This window comes from Meles meles, chromosome 18 (genome assembly GCF_922984935.1).
Source record: "Meles meles chromosome 18, mMelMel3.1 paternal haplotype, whole genome shotgun sequence".
Lineage (NCBI taxonomy): Eukaryota > Metazoa > Chordata > Mammalia > Carnivora > Mustelidae > Meles > Meles meles.
The window spans coordinates 24,029,124-24,047,025 of NC_060083.1; the positions used below are offsets into that span (position 1 = coordinate 24,029,124).

Genomic DNA, 17,902 nt, shown 5'->3' on the forward strand with positions numbered 1-17,902 from the left:
AGCAGGGAGCCTGGAATAGAGCAATCCACTCTCCAGAAGAGTGGGCTGTGTCCCCCCTTCCAAATTCTGCTAAGGCAGTAGCTGAAGGAGAGCTCCCCAGTGCCTAGCACTAGCAAGAGGAGCAATGGCTGAATGGCCCTGCGTTGTCTTGGCTCAGAGAAGGGCCAGCTGTCCTGAGACTGGTGCTTGGCATGAGCACAGCCCCCTAGACCTGGTGGCATCTCTTTTGCGCAATTCCTGCTGAGTGCACCCCGAAAAGTGGTGCAGCCCATGAGCCGAACTCTGCTGGGTACAGAGCCACTTGGCCCTAAGGCTTCAAACAGCAGGTGCCCCTGCCTGTTCAGTCCTTGCTATTGTCTTGGAGGAGGTCACAGTTCCTGGACAGATCGTATCTTGGTTTGGCCTAGACCCAAACCTTTAGAGGCTTTTATTTATTTAGCTTCTGCGCTCTCTAGAAGACGAGGCCGGAGCTGGCTTAACCTGACCTTGTAGACACTGTCCCTCCCAGAGGGACTTCAATGCTTGGATTTGGGGGCCTTGAGCTGACCGACTTGCAGCCTTGCAGGTTGTGGGAAATTCTGGGAGTGAACCAGCCCACAGTGGCTGCGTTTCATGAGCTGCGCTTGGGGAGGATAGCAGAGACCATGCAGCTTCCCTGTGCTGGGGGACCAACAGGCAGTATGGCACAGACGGGGTGGGGGGTTGTCCCTGAACTCTTCAGAGAACTGGCCATGAGCATTTTGGGCACATGGGCACCACCTCCGGAGGGCTCTCTGGGCACAGAGACTGGCGCTCTCACCTTTGTGTTTGTATCCCAGAGCCCAGTACATGGTACAGAATGAATGAAAGTCCTGCCCTGGTGTTTTTTGAAACAAGAATAGCCCCACAAGGATTGAAGAAATGGTTGTGAGTTTCCAGATAATTCTAAGCCAGGAACATGGGCATATGAGGAAAGAAAAAAAAAAAAAAAAAGAAAAGAAAAAGGAAGAGGTTTTTGGTGGTATCCGAGAATAGGCCTCCTGTTGATAACGTGAGCAGAACTTCATTTCATGCGCTTAAGCTCTCCCCGACCTTCACCCCATGCCAGCAAAACTTTGGAGGGAGAATAGCCCATAGTGGGACTCTTGAGGGGTGACTTTTGGCTTTTGGGGAGCTCAGATTGTACTCAGAGGTGGAGTTTCTTGAGGAGAGGGTCTTGCTGAACTGGGCTATTGCAGGGACTGTCACAGGCTCTGTGCTCAGGCCGGGGTGGGGGACAGTGTGGCTGGATCTGTGGTAATCAGGTCTTCATACCTGGTTTTAGTCCAGCCATTCTTCCAGGAAAGCTCACAATGTCCTTCAAGTGATTTCTTTTACAAGATGTTTGCCAGCCTCTCAGATAAATCTTAGGTTGGCAGGGAACAGCAAGGCAGGGGGGTGGATCACCGGCCCCCCAGCAAAGAAGGCGAGTTCCCATTTGTCTGGCTTGGGAAGGAGCGGGGCTGATGCTGTGTGCAGGGAGGTGGCCTCAAGTCTGACCAGGAGGGCCTGGGACCAGCTGGGGCCCTGCTCTGGTCTCCCACTCAGATCTCATTCCTTGAAGGGTGTGCTGCATGCCCAAGCTCCCGGCAGCTGGTGGGTTTCCTCTCCCTGCTTCAGGAGGATAATGACAACACCTTCCAGAGGGTGGGATTGTCCTGAGTTCATCCCTGGAAAGCTCTCCCAATGGCTCCCGGTACTTGTGAAGCCATCAGTTCGTAACTCTTGCCCTTCCCTAAAGCTTGCTGTCCCTACTGGTTTCCTAACGGTGCCGAAACAAATTACCACCCATTTCGTGGTTTAAAACACAAATTTATTCTCTTACATGCAAGCCTTAAAGGGTTAGCAGGGCTGCATTCCTTCTGGAAGCTCTAGGGGCAAGAATTCATTCCCAGGCCTTTTCCAGCTTCTAGAGGCTCCCTGTACTCCTCAGCTCATGGCCCCATCTTGGTCCTGGAAGCTGGTAGTGTAGCATCTTCCAATCTTGGCAATCACTTTCCCTCCTCCTGCTCCCCTTCTCTGGTCACATTGCTTTTTCTGACTCTGATCCTCTTTCCACCCCCTCATAAAGGCCCTTGAGATCTCATAATCCTGTGTCATCTTTCCATCAAAAAATCCTTAACTTAATCATACCTGCAAAATCCCTTTTTCCCTATAAGGTGACGTGTATTTATAGGTTTGGGGGACTAAAGTGCGGACATCTCTAGCAGGATACTGTTTTTCGATCACAGGGTCAGATAACATTTCAGAGACTGGGGGCAGTGGCCTGTGGCGCAGATTGGACACCTGGGCTGCTGGAAGGCCAAGGATTCAAGCCCTCCCCTGGGGCATGGTGGGAAAGCTGTGGGAACACAGTGGGGCAGGTTTTGCAGCTGGGGAAAGCCACTCTTCTCCAGATGTCAGAAAATTTTTTTTTAAGATTTTATTTATTTATTTGATAGACACAGATAACAAGTAGAGAGACAGGCCAGGGCTGGGGGGCAGGGGAAGTATGCGGGGCTTGATCCCAGGACCCTGAGATCATGACCTGAGCCAAAGGCAGAGGCTTATCTGTGCTGAGCGACCCAGATGCCCTGGACATCAGAAATTTCTGATAGCTTCATATTCTCTCCCAGCCTGTGCCAAATAAGTAAGGGTGTGCATCTGATGCCCAGAGAGGGTTCTGTGCATGATTCCGGGAAAGCACCTGATGCTTGAAAAAGAAAATGAGAACAGGGGTGGGGGTAGGGAGGTGGTGTTACTCTTTTAAGCAGTGGGAGAGCCTGGAATCTGGTATTGAAGGACTGGGATGCAATCCCAGCTCTGCCACTTGCGGGCTGTGTGACCCCAAGCTTCGTCCCTTCCCCTCCTCCAAGTCCCATTTGCTTCCATTTGCATGATGGAAAAATCTAGTACCCGCCTCACTGAGGTATATGAGGGCTAAAGGAACATGAGAAGGACTTACAAGGCTTAGTAAGTGTAAGGTGCCCACGTGCCAGGGGTACTGTATGGTGTGGGCCTAGGGCTCTGCAGAGGAGTGTGATGTTGCTTCATCCCCCCAGCTCCACCCCTGGAATCACCGAGCAGTGCGTCAGGCGGGAGGGTCTGTGCTGCAGAGAAGGGCCAGGGTGGGAGCCCGCCTGTTAGGCAGCAGGAACCAAAGTGCAGAGGCCCTAAGCACTCCAGCAGGTTGGGAAGACCCAGAGACCTGCCGGCTGCACGGGAGGTGGGCAGGGGGGGGTCAGCAGGGTCAGAAAAGGCGCTAGGAGCCAGCAAAGGTGTTTAAGCCAAGAGGAAGCCAGACCCCATATCACAGGGCATTGTTATATATTTATATTTACTTGTTTTTTGTTTTTACTGCCTTTCCTCTAGATTATAAACCACGTAAGAGTAGGGATTATAGTTTGTTTGCTTCCTGGTGTATCTACAGAGTCCAGTGGGTGTTCAGTAAATATTTGTTGCATGAATAAATAAATGAATGAATGACCTAATTGAATCCCCAAGTAATCACTTTTTGCAGCGTCGAAATTTTTGTTTCTCTTTTTTAAATTCTGGTGTAGATAGTTATATTAGTTATATTAGTGCCATATTAGTTTCAGGTATATGATATAGTGATTCAGCAATTGTCTACTTTACTCAGAGCTCATCATGAAAAGGGCACTCTTAACCCCATTCACCCATTTCACTCATCCTCCCACCTGCCTCCCCTCCAGCCGCCACCACTTTGTTCTCTACAGTTAAGAGTCTGGTTTTTTTGCTCGTCTCTTTTGCCTTTTATTTCCTGAACTCCACATACGAGTGAAGTTGTATGGTATTTGTCTTTCTGTAACTGACTTATTTCACTTGGCTTTACACCTTCTAGGCCCATACACGTCCTTGCAAACGGCAAGGTTTCACAGCACTGATATTAAGTCCTTGGCAAGCATTAGGTGTAAGGTGGTGTCCTCAGAAGGTTAGCCGGACTCTGGTGTGCGGTGTGAAGGGAGGAGAGAGAGGCAGAAGTCCATTAGAAGAATCCAGGCCACAGAGCCAAAGCCCATAGCTTCTCCCACAGGGAGGGACGGAACAGCGTCATTGTAAGAGACGAGCAAGATGGACTTCCAAGGCTAAGTGGGACATGATCGCCGTAAAGGAGAAGGAATTCTGGAGTGGGGAGGAGGTTAGTTAGGATATGTGTCTTGCACAGGGAGGCAGTCAGGAAATGCTGGGGGATACAGAGGTGAGGCTGAAGACCCACAGCCAGCACCTTCTGTTGTGGGGTTGAGCCCTTGGGGACAGGAAGATATAACTAGGCCACAAGATTAGGCTCCCATGGCCACTTCCATTCTCTCTACCCCTCTTCTCAGTTTATGAGTATAAACTCATGTTTATGAGTAGAAATCCCTCCAGGAGCCTTTTCCAGCCTCTCTTGGGTCCTCCTATATGACGGTACCCTGCCTCACCCATGGCTCCGATTTCCTTTCTTTTTTCTTCTTTGAAGTAGGCTCCACACCCAGCCTGGAGCTCCACTCAGGGTTTGAACTCACGACCCCAAGATCAAGACCTGAGCTGAGATCAAGAGTTCACCGCTTAACTGACTGAGCCCCCCAGGCACCCCCCTCTGATTTTCTTTGTCCATATTCCTCCACTAAACTGCCCCAGGTCCTTTGTTAACTGTGGAGTAGGTGGCTGGATGGATGGCAGATAAGGAAATGTGGGGGAAAGAATGTGGAAGAAAAAGCGAGGTATGAGCACCAGAAATATGGATGATTGTTTTTCCTTTTTTGTTCCGCATTTTCCAAATTATAATAAATGTATTTGGCTTCTATTCCCTACCAACGTGTCTGCAAAAGAGGAGGAAAAAGGCAGGATGTCAGCCTCCTTTCTCATGAGCTCTTGGTTCTTGGTTTGCTTTCCTACAGGTGGAGGCAGGGAAAGGCCTGGAGATGAGGAAGCTGGTTCTCTCGGGGTTCCTGGCCAGCGAAGAGATCTACATTAACCAGCTGGAAGCCTTGCTGCTGGTGAGTCTGTGCTCCAGCTTGCCAGTCAGCATCATGCTTGCAAACTGCTTTTGGGGTGGGAGAAGGGGGACCTGGACCAGTCCTTCCCTGTGGGCAGAGTCTGACAGCCTGGCATTGGGCAGCCGGGGTCATTGCCAAAAAGAGGCCTGTGCCTCTCAGCCCCAGGCCTCCTTGACCTGCCCTGGGAAAGGTGGGAGAAGCACAACCGTGTTGAAGATGAACACTCCCATGGCCGCTGACCACGCACAGGCACCACTGATCAGTGACGGTGCTCTGTCCAGGTGGGGGCCCAGGTGAGGACCTAGCCTCCACCTCCACACTGTGCTCTGGGTAGTCTCTACCAGTCAATCAAGCCGAGTCCTCTTTGTCATTCCCTGGTCGCAGTCCTTTCTCCTCCCACAGATAGTGAGCCGTGGCTCTGCTCAGGCCCCATGGCAGGAAGTGTGAAGTGGGCGGGTGTCTGTATCGTTTGAGAAGCACCATAGCTCTGAGGCATTAGACCAACCCCAACCCTCTGTGAAGATGCCTCAGTTTCCTCCCAAGGTGGCAGCACTATGAGACTCAGACTGGGAGGGAAGTATTAGTAATATGAGGTAAAAGCACGACGCAGATGTGACGCCTTTTTCCTTTGAAGAAAGTGCGCCTTAGATGTGGCTAGATCTCACACAGAGGAACTGGGGAATGTAAAGGCCTCCCCCTGGGTGTTTTGTAGCCTGAGACACGGGATGATATCAGTAAAAGAGGGAATAAGAAATGTAGATGAGTGGAGACTCATTCTTTTTTTTTTTTTTTTTTAAGATTTTATTTATTTGAGGAGGCAGGGAGGGCACAAGCTGAGGGAAAGGGAGAAAAAGACTTCCCACCTGGCAGGGAGCCCAACAGGAGGCTCAGTCCCAGGACCCTGGGATCATGACCAGAGCTGAAGGCAGAGGATTAACGACTGAGCCACCCAGGTGCCCCAGAAACTCATTCTTGTAAGAACTATGAGAAACACATTTATATACCTGTTGGGATATGAGATGCTGCCACCCAGGATGCCGGCGGCCGTGGCATTTATTACCCCAGGAATAACTATCGAAACGTGCAGATACCTTGCCATGCCTGGGTGGCTCAGTGGGTTAAGTGTCCGACTCTTGATTTTGGCTCAGGTCGTGAGCTCGAGCCCCACGTCTGCTTGTCCCTTTCCCCCTGCTCCTCCCCCCACTCACATGCTCTCTTTCTACCCTCTCTCAAATATATAAATAAAAATCTTAAAAAAAAAAAAAGAAATATGTAGATACTTTGTGACCGCCTGGGCTCGGTCTGTGGTACCTCTCCCTGGGAGTTTATTGGAGGCATGACAATGTCGTTCAAGAGCTGGACAGTCCAGCAGACAGACAAGGACTGTGGTCTGGGGCCAGAACTAAGGCAAGATTTTACTCTGCGATCAATCATAGACTCATGGCACTGTTTTTCTTATCTGGATCTGAACCCATTAGTGCATCATAAAATCAATGTAGGTTGGAGCCAGCATTTTTTATAAAATGAGAAAGAAAATACCAGTATGCATTGTGCAAAGTAAGAATAAGTACTATTTCACTTAACTTCGGGTTTGTTGTGTGTGTATGTGTGTGTATATATATACATACATACATATATATATATGTATATACTGGGCCACATTCTTTCTCATGGATATTGTCATGTTGGAAACCCCTGGCTTTAGGCAAGTTGTGCATAACCTCCTTGAGCCTCATCTGAACATGAGAATAATCCCGTGACCTTCTCTGTCTTCTTCACGGGGTTGAGAAGCTCAGGTGATCCTTTTGGGGTCCCAGGCACTCAGAGTAGCTGAAGGAAGGAGGACAAGCGGAGGACCAGTCAGACGCATGTGACACACCCCAGGAACGGAGAATTGCCACAGCCAAGTGAGGGGGCGTCATTGTCATTACTGAAAGGATGTGTGTTTGAGAGGAGTTCCAACAGAGGACCTTCTGACAGATGGCCTGTCAGAATCCCTGCCTGACCGCTCTCAGCTCGAGCCCTTCAGAATATTCATGAACCCTTGTGGCCCATCTTCTCCATCTGCAGACCCCGGATACTGATGCTAGTACTCTCTGGGGTTGTTGTGGGGACAAAAGGAGTTTGTGTGTGAAGCTCTTAGAACAGAAACTAAAGCGTTAGCTGCTGCTGTTATTTTGTCCAGTCCTGGGAGAGATGCAGGTTGGGGCCTGTTTCTGTCAACATAGCCTTTCCCTGAAGGAAGGGGAGGCGCGTCCTCAGAGAAGGCCGGGCCCTCCTGGATTCCAACCTGTGTGTGCCTTCTCATCAGTCATTGGGCCTAAGGTGAGCTTCCCTGTGTGGGGGCAAAGATAGCAACAGAAGTAGGTGCCAAGACACTCCCTCCCTGCCTCACCTTTCTAACAGCTCAAGCCTCGAAGGCAAAACCTGTGAGGCTCAGGCCTACAGGCCACCCAGGACACATCCCTCCTCTCCCCCCAGCTTGTTCCTCCCAGGCCCCTGATTGGTTCTTGAACACAGGCCAGGAGGAGGGGGTGCTGACTGGGAGACCAGGTCTATGCTGGAGGGCTCCAGGAAGAGGGGGCGGACCCTCCACAGCTACAGCCTCAGACAGTGAGCCTCCGAGATAAGGAATCAGGCCTCTCCACCCAAGGCCTTGAGCTGGAAGCCCTCCCCTCCTGGCTTTCTGGTTACTAAAGCCTTTGCCCTTTAGGCGGTGATCTGACCAAGGGGCCCCGGGGAAGAAAATCTCTCGTCTCTGTGGCCCACTCCCAGATCTCCTACTCATCACCCAGCCCCTCTGGCTTGGCTCCTCCCGTGTCTGTGTCAGACTGTTCGCAGCTTAACACTTCTGATATGCAGATGGCTGGGCGTGTGTGGTGTGTGTACCCAAGGCTGTGTGCACACACAGACGCTCTTGGGACTCACACAGGAGCCTCTGTTCCTGCCCCCTGGGTTGTTGGCTGGGGCAAGGTTTGGTAATCTGGAAACCTCCGGTTCCCGGTTGGCTCAGATTACAAACAGAGTGGGCCCGCGGCCCTGAGCTGGAGTGGGGGTGGAGGAAGGGAGACAACCAGATGCGTGTCATTTCATTCTGCATCTCACCCACTGTGGGGAATGTGGAAGTGAGCTCAGGGCCTGCCTCTGGCCATTGCTACAGCACATCCCACCACAGGGCCTCGCCGGCCCTCCTCTCTCAGCCCCACATTTGGGGTTCTCAGGTTCCTTTTCTCTAAAATAGGTTAATGATGCTTCCCTCCCTGGGTTCTGGGAGGAGGAGTAACCGAGATGATACGTTGGCAGCCTCCAGGCCTTCTGGGATAGGAGGTGGAGGAAGTGGGCTGATTTCTTGCCCCTGTTTTGAAAGGCAGGTTGCTGGGGGACAGAGCTGACAGACGGCTGTGGGAAGGCTTTCTCTGAGTCAGAACCCACCTGGTCCCGCTTCCTGAGAAGCACTTTGTGGAAAGTGGAGAGCGAGGCCTGACTCCCGAGTCACTCAGTGATCCTCTCTTTTAAGAATCTGTTTCTCCCCTGACGAAATGGAGAGCCAGGGGCTAGCCCTGCTTTCTGCAGCAGGATTCTGGGAGGAGGGAGCACCATGCTAGCCCTTGGGGAGAAGAACAGTGTTGGACTCAAGTTCAGTGTTGGGTTGCTTTTGCCTTTTAGCCATCTGGACCTGAGGCCTGGTTTCAGGGCTTCACCAGATAAAAGTAACTACCTTCAGGGGTCTCTGGCCAGCTGGGGCTCCCACACGCCCAGCACTTTCCCTGTCCCCCCGCCAACCCCAGTGAAGTCAAGCCTGAGACCAAAGGGCCCCAGTCTTGTCCTGAGAACCCTCTGACGTCCTGAGCGCAGGGCCCATCCATGTGACCCGCTGTTGGTGAGCGCGCATTGCTTCCCTTTTTGTAGACAGAGTGGGAAGTTCAGGAGGAAGCAGACAATTGGGTCTTGTCTTCGCTGGGGTGGCTGATGAGTGCTTCCCCAACAGCTTCTGAGAAGTCCTGACCCTTCATCTTCCCAGGGCTGTTCCTGCCCTAGGTGCTTTTTTTCCCCCTCTGCGTGGGGACAGCACCCAGGCAGGAGCAAGGAGTGGAGGTTCTGGGACTCTGTGGTGATTCGTCTCTCCACTGGATCCTGGGGGGGGAGGGGGCAAAAAAAGGATAAACTAGGACAGCAATCTTGAGGAACAGCTCCGTGTCCTTCACAGAATATTGGGAGCCCTGAAGCTGAGCGTGGCCGCCCACCTGGGGTTGGGAGAACAGTGTTTCCTTTCCGTGGTTCCTGGTTCTTCTGTTTCCCTGCTTACCCACGCCCCACCCTCCACCTGCTCAGATCTTCCCAACCTTTGAGGCCTGCTCCTGTCACCACCTCTGTGAAGCCCCCTGGGCTGTACCAGCACTACCTTGGGACCACTTGGTTGGTATTTACGGTCCAAGATGGGTAATACCCTGTCTGGCTTTGTCCACTACATGGTCTGGTTTACCCACATGGCTTATAATGTTCTCCAGATCAAGGATCTTGAGTCAGAAAAATAATCTCCTGAGAAGAGAATTGGCCCTCCCTCACTCACCTGCCTAAATGCCTTCACGGAAAGGCAGGTCATTGCATTTCTTGCCCCTCCCTGGTCTGGCCTCTGCCCAGTCCTCCAGCTCTCCTTAGGCCCCGCTTCTCCCCCTTGCCCACTGCACATGGGCTCCCTGGCTTTCTCCAGCTCCTCTCTCTCATCAAGCCCCTGCCCACCGTGAAACCGGCATTGAGGAATACTGTCTTCTGAGACCCCAGGCTTCCATTTCAGGGTAAATGTTCCCTTCTGGGAGAAGCTGTCCTTCTCCACCCTGTCTCAGGAGGTCCCCTTATTTCCTTCATTGTGCCCAGGTGGAAATAGTGTGTAAGACGGTTTCCTTGTATTTTGTCTGTCTCCCCTGTTGAACAGGGGGCTCCATGGGGCAGGGATTGGACGTGTGGTGAGTCACTGAATGTGATCTGGCCTCACATTAGGCACTTGGTACATTATTCGTGGGGCAGATGATGATAATAGTAGCAGCTGACATTATTGACTGCCTCCTGGGTACCAGGCACCTACTTGATATTTTATATAAATTGTGGCTCTTGATCTTCCCATCAGTGTTCTTGAGAAGGTAATATTACCCCAGTTTTACAAATGAGGCTGCAGAGGCCCGGATGCTAAGTGACAGAGCTGAGACTCAAACCCACACCTCCCGGCCTGCACCAGGGAAAACCCCATCCTACTGCCCTTGCAAAGCCAGGGCGTTAGGGTTAATTGTCCCCAGTGCTAAGAGGCTCGGAAGGAGGGCTCTGCTTTTGCCTGCCTTTTTCCTCGCTTCTGGACTTTTTAGAGCTGGGAGGACAGGGGAGCTGGAAGTCAGAGCCTCATCTGGGTATTTGGGTAGATGGGACTTCCTCTTATGGACAGGCATTGCTGGAGCTTGGCTGCTCTGGTGGTCCTCTCTCAGACCAAGCCAGTGATAACTCCGGTGTCTGTTAATGTCACTGTTCCAGCCAGTCTAGCCTCTAGTCACCCGTTATTGGCTGGAATGCTTCTCTGGTTAGGAAGCTCACTAACCAATCCTATGAGGTGATGGGGATCTGCCCCCATGACTTCTCCTGGCTCTTCCTAGGTTTCCAGAGTGACTCAGACTAAGTCAAAGTGCTCTTTCCGCACAGCCTTTCCACTAGATGAAGAACATTAAGCACATCTGACTCAGGCTTCTGTCTTCTACGTAAATGTGTCTGCCCCTCCCATACTTTCTCTAAGTGACAGGGGCCCAGACCCTGTCTCCTGGAGGGCCTCTGGAGTGCAGTCTAGGCATCTTTGCAGGCTTTGGGGCTAAGGGAAGGCCAATCAAGGAAGAGTTCCTTATCTTTTGATATCAAGGGGCTTTTTTTTTTTTTGCTTCAGCTGTGAATTTTAATAGCTTTTTTCCCCTGATGATAAAAATTAATATTTACTCGGGTACCTGGGTGGCTCAGTCATTGAAACATCTGCCTTTGGCTCAGGTCATGATCTCAGGGTCCTGGGATCGAGCCCCGCATCAGGTTCTCCACTCAGCAGGGAGCCTGCTTCTCCCTCTCCCTCTGCCCCTCCTCCAGCTTGTACTCTCTCTCTCACTTGCTCACTCTCTATGTCTCAAATAAATAAAATCTTTTTTAAAAAATTAATATTTACTCATTGTAGGTGGTTCCGAAAATGCAGAAAAATCACACTGAAGAAATTGCACCCAGGTCCCATTCTCCTACCATCCCCCTGTTGGGCATGAAGGCAACAGCTGCAGCTCCCCACCAGTGTTAGGGAGTGTCCCGAGTTACTGTTTGTTCCTGCATCCACCCCACCTGAAGGCCCTGGAGCATCTTAGTGTAGATAATCTCAGTTGACAGATAAGTTTCATCTCACCTGTCAATCTCAGCATGGAGAAATAGTCTGGGACTGTGACCAGGCTCAGTGAGAAAGAGCATTGTTATCGACTCGTGATGTCTGCCATGGTCGACCAGTAGTGTCTGCCTTGGTCGACTCGCAATGTCTGCCATGGGTACAGGAGGTAGGAATGTGGTGTCTGTGCCTCCTGCTCACTCTCTATACTAAGGGATGGGAACTTGGACTGTCAGTGCAGCTGAGGTTGGTCTTGAGTCTCTTTGAGACTGTACTCCCAAATCCTAGAATCGTGTCCTGATTGTTGGAAGGAAATGGCTCAGGGCTTGAGTTCCCAGTCAACCCTCCCTTCCACTGATGGGTGACAAGGGAGCTTGTAACTCAGCACATGAGGCCACTGTGGAAGAAAGGCATGGATCCTGTTAAACCAGTAAGCGAACCCAGTATAAGCTGGGGGCCAGGGACCCCTTGGGCGACAAGGGTGTGGGGGAAATGTGTCCTGGCATTAACCCATGGGCCGGTGGGGGGGGGTGCTCCCTGGCTGTCAGGGTCCCCCTCCTTGTAGTAGGGCATGGCTTGTTGGAGCCTATAACAGCAGCTACTTAATGCAAACCACACTTCAGGGGTTTACTGTTTGTCCCTGTATCCACCCCACCTGAAGGCCTTGGAGCATTTTGGTGGACATAAGCTCAGTTGACGGATAAGTTTCATCTTACCTGTCAACCTCAGCATGGAGAAATAGTCTGGGACTGTGACCAGGCTCAGTGAGAAAGAGCATTGTGATTGACTCACGATATCTGCCATGGTTGACCAGCAGTGTCTGCTGTGGTCAACTCGCAATGTCTGCCGTGGGTACAGGAGGTAGGACGTGGCCACGTGCCCTCCATGGCCTTGTCGAGGCCCAACTCCAGCCCCGGCAGTGCGTGTCTGTGCCCTGGAGCTTCTGCCCATCTGGTTCATCGGCTCTTACCTTCTCTCTTTCTCCCTCCTCACTCTCAGCCCATGAAACCCCTGAAGGCCACAGCCACCACCTCCCAGCCCGTGCTCACCATCCAACAGATCGAGACCATCTTCTACAAGATCCAGGACATCTACGAGATCCACAAGGAGTTCTATGACAACCTCTGCCCCAAGGTGCAGCAGTGGGACAGCCAGGTCACCATGGGCCACCTCTTCCAGAAGCTGGTGAGTCTCCTGTGGACAGACAGCACTTATCTGGTGCCTCAGTGGAGCTGCTGGCGTTGGGAGACATCCAGGAATCCCCAGCCTTCTTGATCTCCTTAAAGGCCTGGGTCACTTCTGAGTCCCGGAGGAAAGCCTGGACCTCTGCTCTGTGGGGTCCTGGGCCTAGTGTCCCGACTCCAGGCCTCCCACCGTAAAGCCTGAAAGTGCTTCTAGGGATGTGAGGGGCTTCAGGGCTGGAATGAAGGCTCACCTGCTGGGCTTCAGGTTGCCTGGCCCTCAGCAGAGAGGCTGACAGGGCCAGTGGGCAGACAGGGACTGCTCCTTTGAAACACTGGGCATTTGCCTCACCTCGGTGCTGCCTCTGAAATGAAGCGGTCAGACGGGTCAGTGAATGATCCCCTCCTGGGGACCCTGGAGCAGAAAGCATCAAGAACTCAGCCCACCCACCATTGCAGGGGAGAGACAAGGTAGAATTAGCTGCAGACATAGTGTTGGGCAAGGCTTTCGGAGGTCTTCCAGCTCCCAAGGCTTCTGTGACACCTTCTCCCTTAGCTCTGAGACTGTCTCTGGCTGTGTCCCCTGGAAGACCCCCAGGTCAGACCTACGGCGCCCCCATCCCCACTCTTTACTGACCTTTCCCTGCTTGTAACTTCATCCGCCCAGGAGGCAGCAAGGAGACTGCCAGTCCGTGGTCTTTGTCGTCTGGGTGTGAATGGAGGTGGGCAGGGGGCAGTGCCTCTCCTTTACCTCCCCTGCAGTGTGGGACTGCTTGAATGGACAGGGCTGTACTCTCCTTACACTAGAGAAAACTCTTGCTAGGATTCTTCTAGGGCCTCAAGCTCACAGTATGTTCATAACTGAACTTATTGTCTCAAAAGTTCTTTACTCTTCTTCCTACCTCTGTGTCAGTGGGTGTTACCACCATCCCGTCCCCCATCCATTCATGACTCCCTTGGACTAGTCCTTGGTACCTCCCTTCCCCACTCCCTTCCCCATCCCCACTTCTGAAGGATGCTCACTGCTGGGCCTGCCTTGCCCTGCCCCCTCTGGGGCCCTCCCCTCCCCTCAGGAGTGGCTCCTGCCTCCAGGCCCACCTTCCTGCCAAGCCTCCCCACCTCTCCCTAGCAGCGCGGAGTTACCTGAACTCCTGACCTTGCTTCTCCCCAACTTAAGTCCCTTCAGTGGCTCCCCCTTGCCTGTTGAATAAATGCCAGGCTCTGAGGAATGGCTTATGAGACCCTTTGCATGCTGGCCATCCCTGGCCTCTGGCTGTTGCTTCCCTGTCCTTGTGCGCTCCCTCCCCCCACTGACACTGAACTTTCTATTCTCAGTTCATGCAGCAGACACTCTTGACCTCTCTATTTTTTTTTAGCTCCAGCTGCCTGAAATGTCCTTCCCCAACTGCCTCCAGCTTAGAAGTGACATCCCTGGCGAAACCTTCCCCCAACCTTCCAATGTAGCCCCTTTGTTTATCCCCTCAGTGAACATGGGGACCTCCTGTCTCCCTAAAACCATAAGCTCTTGGAGAATAGGCTGCATTTTCTTTTTCATTAGACCCCAGAACTAGCCTAGTACTTAATACACAATGAGTGAGTAAACGAATGAGTGCACCATGACCTTGACTACTGTGACTAGGGAGAACTTGGAAGGGAATCGAGGGGGACGTACATCACAGGGCCTGAGGTCTGTGTCCCAAGAGGCCAGCAGTGTTGTAGGGACAAACACAGCTTCTGGAGCCACAGTTGACTTTGTTTTGGTTTTTTCAAGAGTGAGTTATTTATTTGAGGAAAGAGAAAGTGTGCACATGTAGAAGGGAGGGGCAGGGGGCGAGGGAGAGAGCCTCCCAATAGACTGTGCTGAGTGCGGAGCCCGATGCGGAGCTCCAAGTGGGGCTTGAACTCACAACCCTGAGATCATGACCTGAGCCAAGAGCAAGAGTCAGGGGTTTAACTGACTGCACCATCCAGGCACCCCCGGCCGCAGCTGACTTTGAATCCCGACTCTGCTACAGATTAAGCCTGTGACTTTGGGCACAACCTCTCTGACTCAGCTTCCTCGTCTGTGAAAAAGAGGATAATAATAGTATTTACCTCACCGACTTGTTGTGAGGACTGCATGAGTTAATACCTGAAAAGGGCTTGGAACAGGGCCCAGAACATAGTAGATTAGGAGATACTCACTAGTCAGCCATTAGCATGACTGTTGTTTCCATCGCTGCTGTCCCTGCCGTCGCCGTCCTCGCTGTTCTTAGCGAGAGGCACCCCGGCAGGTGGTATTGCCGGGGAACCCCACACTCCGGGTTCCGGCAGCCCCAGAGTGCCTGCTCCAGTTCAGGGACGGCACTTACCCGGTCATCACTCCCGGCCTGGTCCCAGGAGCCTGAGCGGATTGGCTTGGGGGACAGCCTCTCCTCGGCCTCATCAGAGAACAAATGAGAGGAGGGTGGGGGGACCTAGGCCAGCGCATAGTGGAAATGCTGTCCCACTTTTATCTCTGTTACTCGGACCCTGCTGTCACCAGTGTCCCCCATTCAGCTCCACAGGCCCCGGTTCGTGAATTTGCTACCCCCCTCCCCTCCCCCAGCAGCATGAAGGGATCTCCGCGGCCCCTGGGGCTGCTGGCCTGGGAGGGCCGGAGAGGAGCCCGGCAGTCCAGGCATCTGGAGGTGTGGTTTATTTTCAGCCGGTAAGGTCTCCATTACCGAGAGAAGGGAATTAGCATCTCTGCTATTTGTTTTATGAGATCACCCCAGTGCCAGGCTGCTGTTTCCAAGCAACCTCCACATCCCAGTTAATGGCCCTGGCAGGCTGGGCCTTAGTACATGGTGAAGATGGCAGTGCCTGGGTCGATGGGCCCTGACCCCCGTGTGCAGGTCTTCTGCCCGGGTGGCTCCAGCTCCGACTCAGCTCCTGCTACTGCCTTGGGTCGTGGGGTGGGAGGATAGCATTCTGACCTGGGCAGCCAGCCTGCATCGTTCTTGTGGGAAAGGGGGACAAGGAGAGCACATCCCCGGAAGAAGAAAAGCAATGATTTTTACTTTGGTTTAGGAAGCAACTATCTAGCACCTCCCCCATAGCCTGGGACACCGGTGGGCTGGTACTCCCCCTGGAAAAGGAATTAAATTCACCCCTTCCTGCACTTCCCCCAGATTTGCTGTCTTTGCCAAAAGTCTGGCCCGTCTGAGGCTGAGACCTCCGCAGCTCTGGCCTTGGTTTCTTTGCAAGCACCCCCGTCCTCATTTTCCCCTCTGGCTTTCCCGGCCCCCCACCTGCCAGGCTTTCCACCTGCCCCAGATCTTCGGGATCTGGAGGAACACAAGAGTTCTGTGGAAAGCAGAGTGGTCCAGGGTGGGCCTCCCAGGCAGCCTGCTTTCCCCAGCACCTCAGCATCCCCCCGAGGAAGCCCCGTGGCAGCTGAACCTCCGTTGCTACTTCACTACAAAATATTTAAGCCAGAAATTCTAGAGAATACGTGTAGCAAACAACTGTGCACTCATTCCCCCAGAACTGACGGATGTTAAGCTCTGAAGATAGACTAATCAAGGAAACAAAGCATCGTAGATGAAGTCTCTCTCCCTTCCCCTCACCCTTCTGCTCAGCACAGAAGCAGCTACTGGAATGAATTTGGTGTGTTGCCTTCTGGGCTGCAGTTTGTATTTTTATTATGTATCTGTATCTTTTTATGGCATTACATGTACTTTTTCAACATATATATTTTATGTATTTTGCAATTCGATCATTTGGGAACTTGTCGGTGTTACTACCCATAGATCTCGTTCCGTCATTGTAACTGCAATGTGGATCTGAATTACCGCATTTGTGAGCATCTGTTCCCAGTCTCTCTACAGGAGGGAGAGTGGAACAGTGAATCCCCTTGCTCACGTCTCCTTGGGGACATACAAGGGCAGGTTTCACTAGAGCAGTGCCTCCGCTAGAACTATAATGCGAGACATGTACGTAATTTTAAATTTCCTAGTAGCCCTTACTTAAAAGTAGAAATAGGGGCGCCTGGGTGGCTCAGTGGGTTAAAGCCTCTGCCTTCGGCTCAGGTCATGATCCCAGGGTCCTGGGATCGAGCCCCACATCGGGTTCTCTGCTCAGCAGGGAACCTGCTTCCCTTCCTCTCTCTCTGCCTGCCTACTTGTGATCTCTGTCTGTCAAATAAATAAATAAAATCTTTAAAAAAAAGAGAGAGGAAATAGGCGCAGGAAATTAATTTTAAGAATGCATTTTATTGTTAAAAAATATGTATTTAGCCCAAGAGACCCAAAATATTGTCATTTTAGCATGTAACCAATATTTAAAAATTAATGAGATCATTTACATTCTCTTTTACATGCTAAGTCCTTGAAATCCAGTGTGTATTTCATACTTAGAGCACATCTTGGGGCGCCTGGGTGGCTCAGCCGGTTAAGCATCTGACTTTCGATTTTGGCTCAGGTCGTGATCTGATCAGGTTGTGAGATTGACCCGTGTCCAGCTCCGAGCTGGGTGTGGAGCCTGCTGAAGATTCTCTCTTTTCCTCTCCCTCTGCCCCATCTCCCTTTCTAAAAAAATGCACACACACACACACCCAGAGCACATCTCAGTTTGGACTAGCCACTTCTCAGGTGCTCACCTGCCACAAGGAGTGACTGACTCCCGAACCGGATCCCAGACTCTGGGGTTTGTATGTAGAAGTGGGTTTGCTAAGGAGTAGGCTGAGCTGTGCATATTTTTAGCTTTATCAGTTATTGACAAATTACTGTCCAAATAACAGGCCTGACGCCCCCATAAGCAGTCTGTAAAAGCTCTAATTTCCTCCTCATTCTTGCCAACCTTTGATACGATTAGACTTTAAAATTTGGGGCAGATTGATGGGGATGACATAGTACCTCACCGTGCTTGTAACTCACATTTCTGCCCTTTCCTCCCTCAAGGGGAAGTGCATATGCAAAGCACAGGAAGACTTTCCATAAATATTTGAGGAATTAAGTTAATGAGCCTCAGTTTCCCCTTTTGCAGAAAGGGATGATGGCATCCATTCTGCTCTCAGAGCTGAGGTCCTGTGTGGTTGTAAGTAGAGGGAAGCTCTGTGTTAGGTTCAGAGCGACATGCAAATGTGTCCTGAGGCGGTTAGGGTCTCTGGCTCCTTAAGAGGCTGAGGATGTGGGGACAGGGACTGAGGGAGGCCAAGGGAAGTGGGGACTGCATCTCTTTTTCTAAGTAATCTCTACACCCTGGGGCTCTACACCCTGGGGCTCGAACCCACAACCCCAGATCAAGAGTAGCATGCTCCACTGACTGAGCCAGCCAGCCGCCCTTACCCCTCTGGGACTGCGCCTTTAAATGCT

At 51.9% G+C, this 17,902-nt stretch overlaps 1 protein-coding gene across 8 annotated transcripts in view; it reads left to right on the forward strand.

Moving 5' to 3' along the window:
• ABR (ABR activator of RhoGEF and GTPase) overlaps positions 1–17,902 on the forward strand; it is a 178,540-nt gene that overhangs the window by 100,860 nt on the left and 59,778 nt on the right. For all 8 annotated transcript variants that reach the window (XM_045984558.1, XM_045984561.1, XM_045984560.1 and 5 more), the window contains 2 exons: positions 4,899–4,997; positions 12,385–12,570. In XM_045984558.1, coding sequence (XP_045840514.1) covers positions 4,899–4,997; positions 12,385–12,570 — 285 coding nt within the window. The remainder of the gene's footprint in view (positions 1–4,898; positions 4,998–12,384; positions 12,571–17,902) is intronic.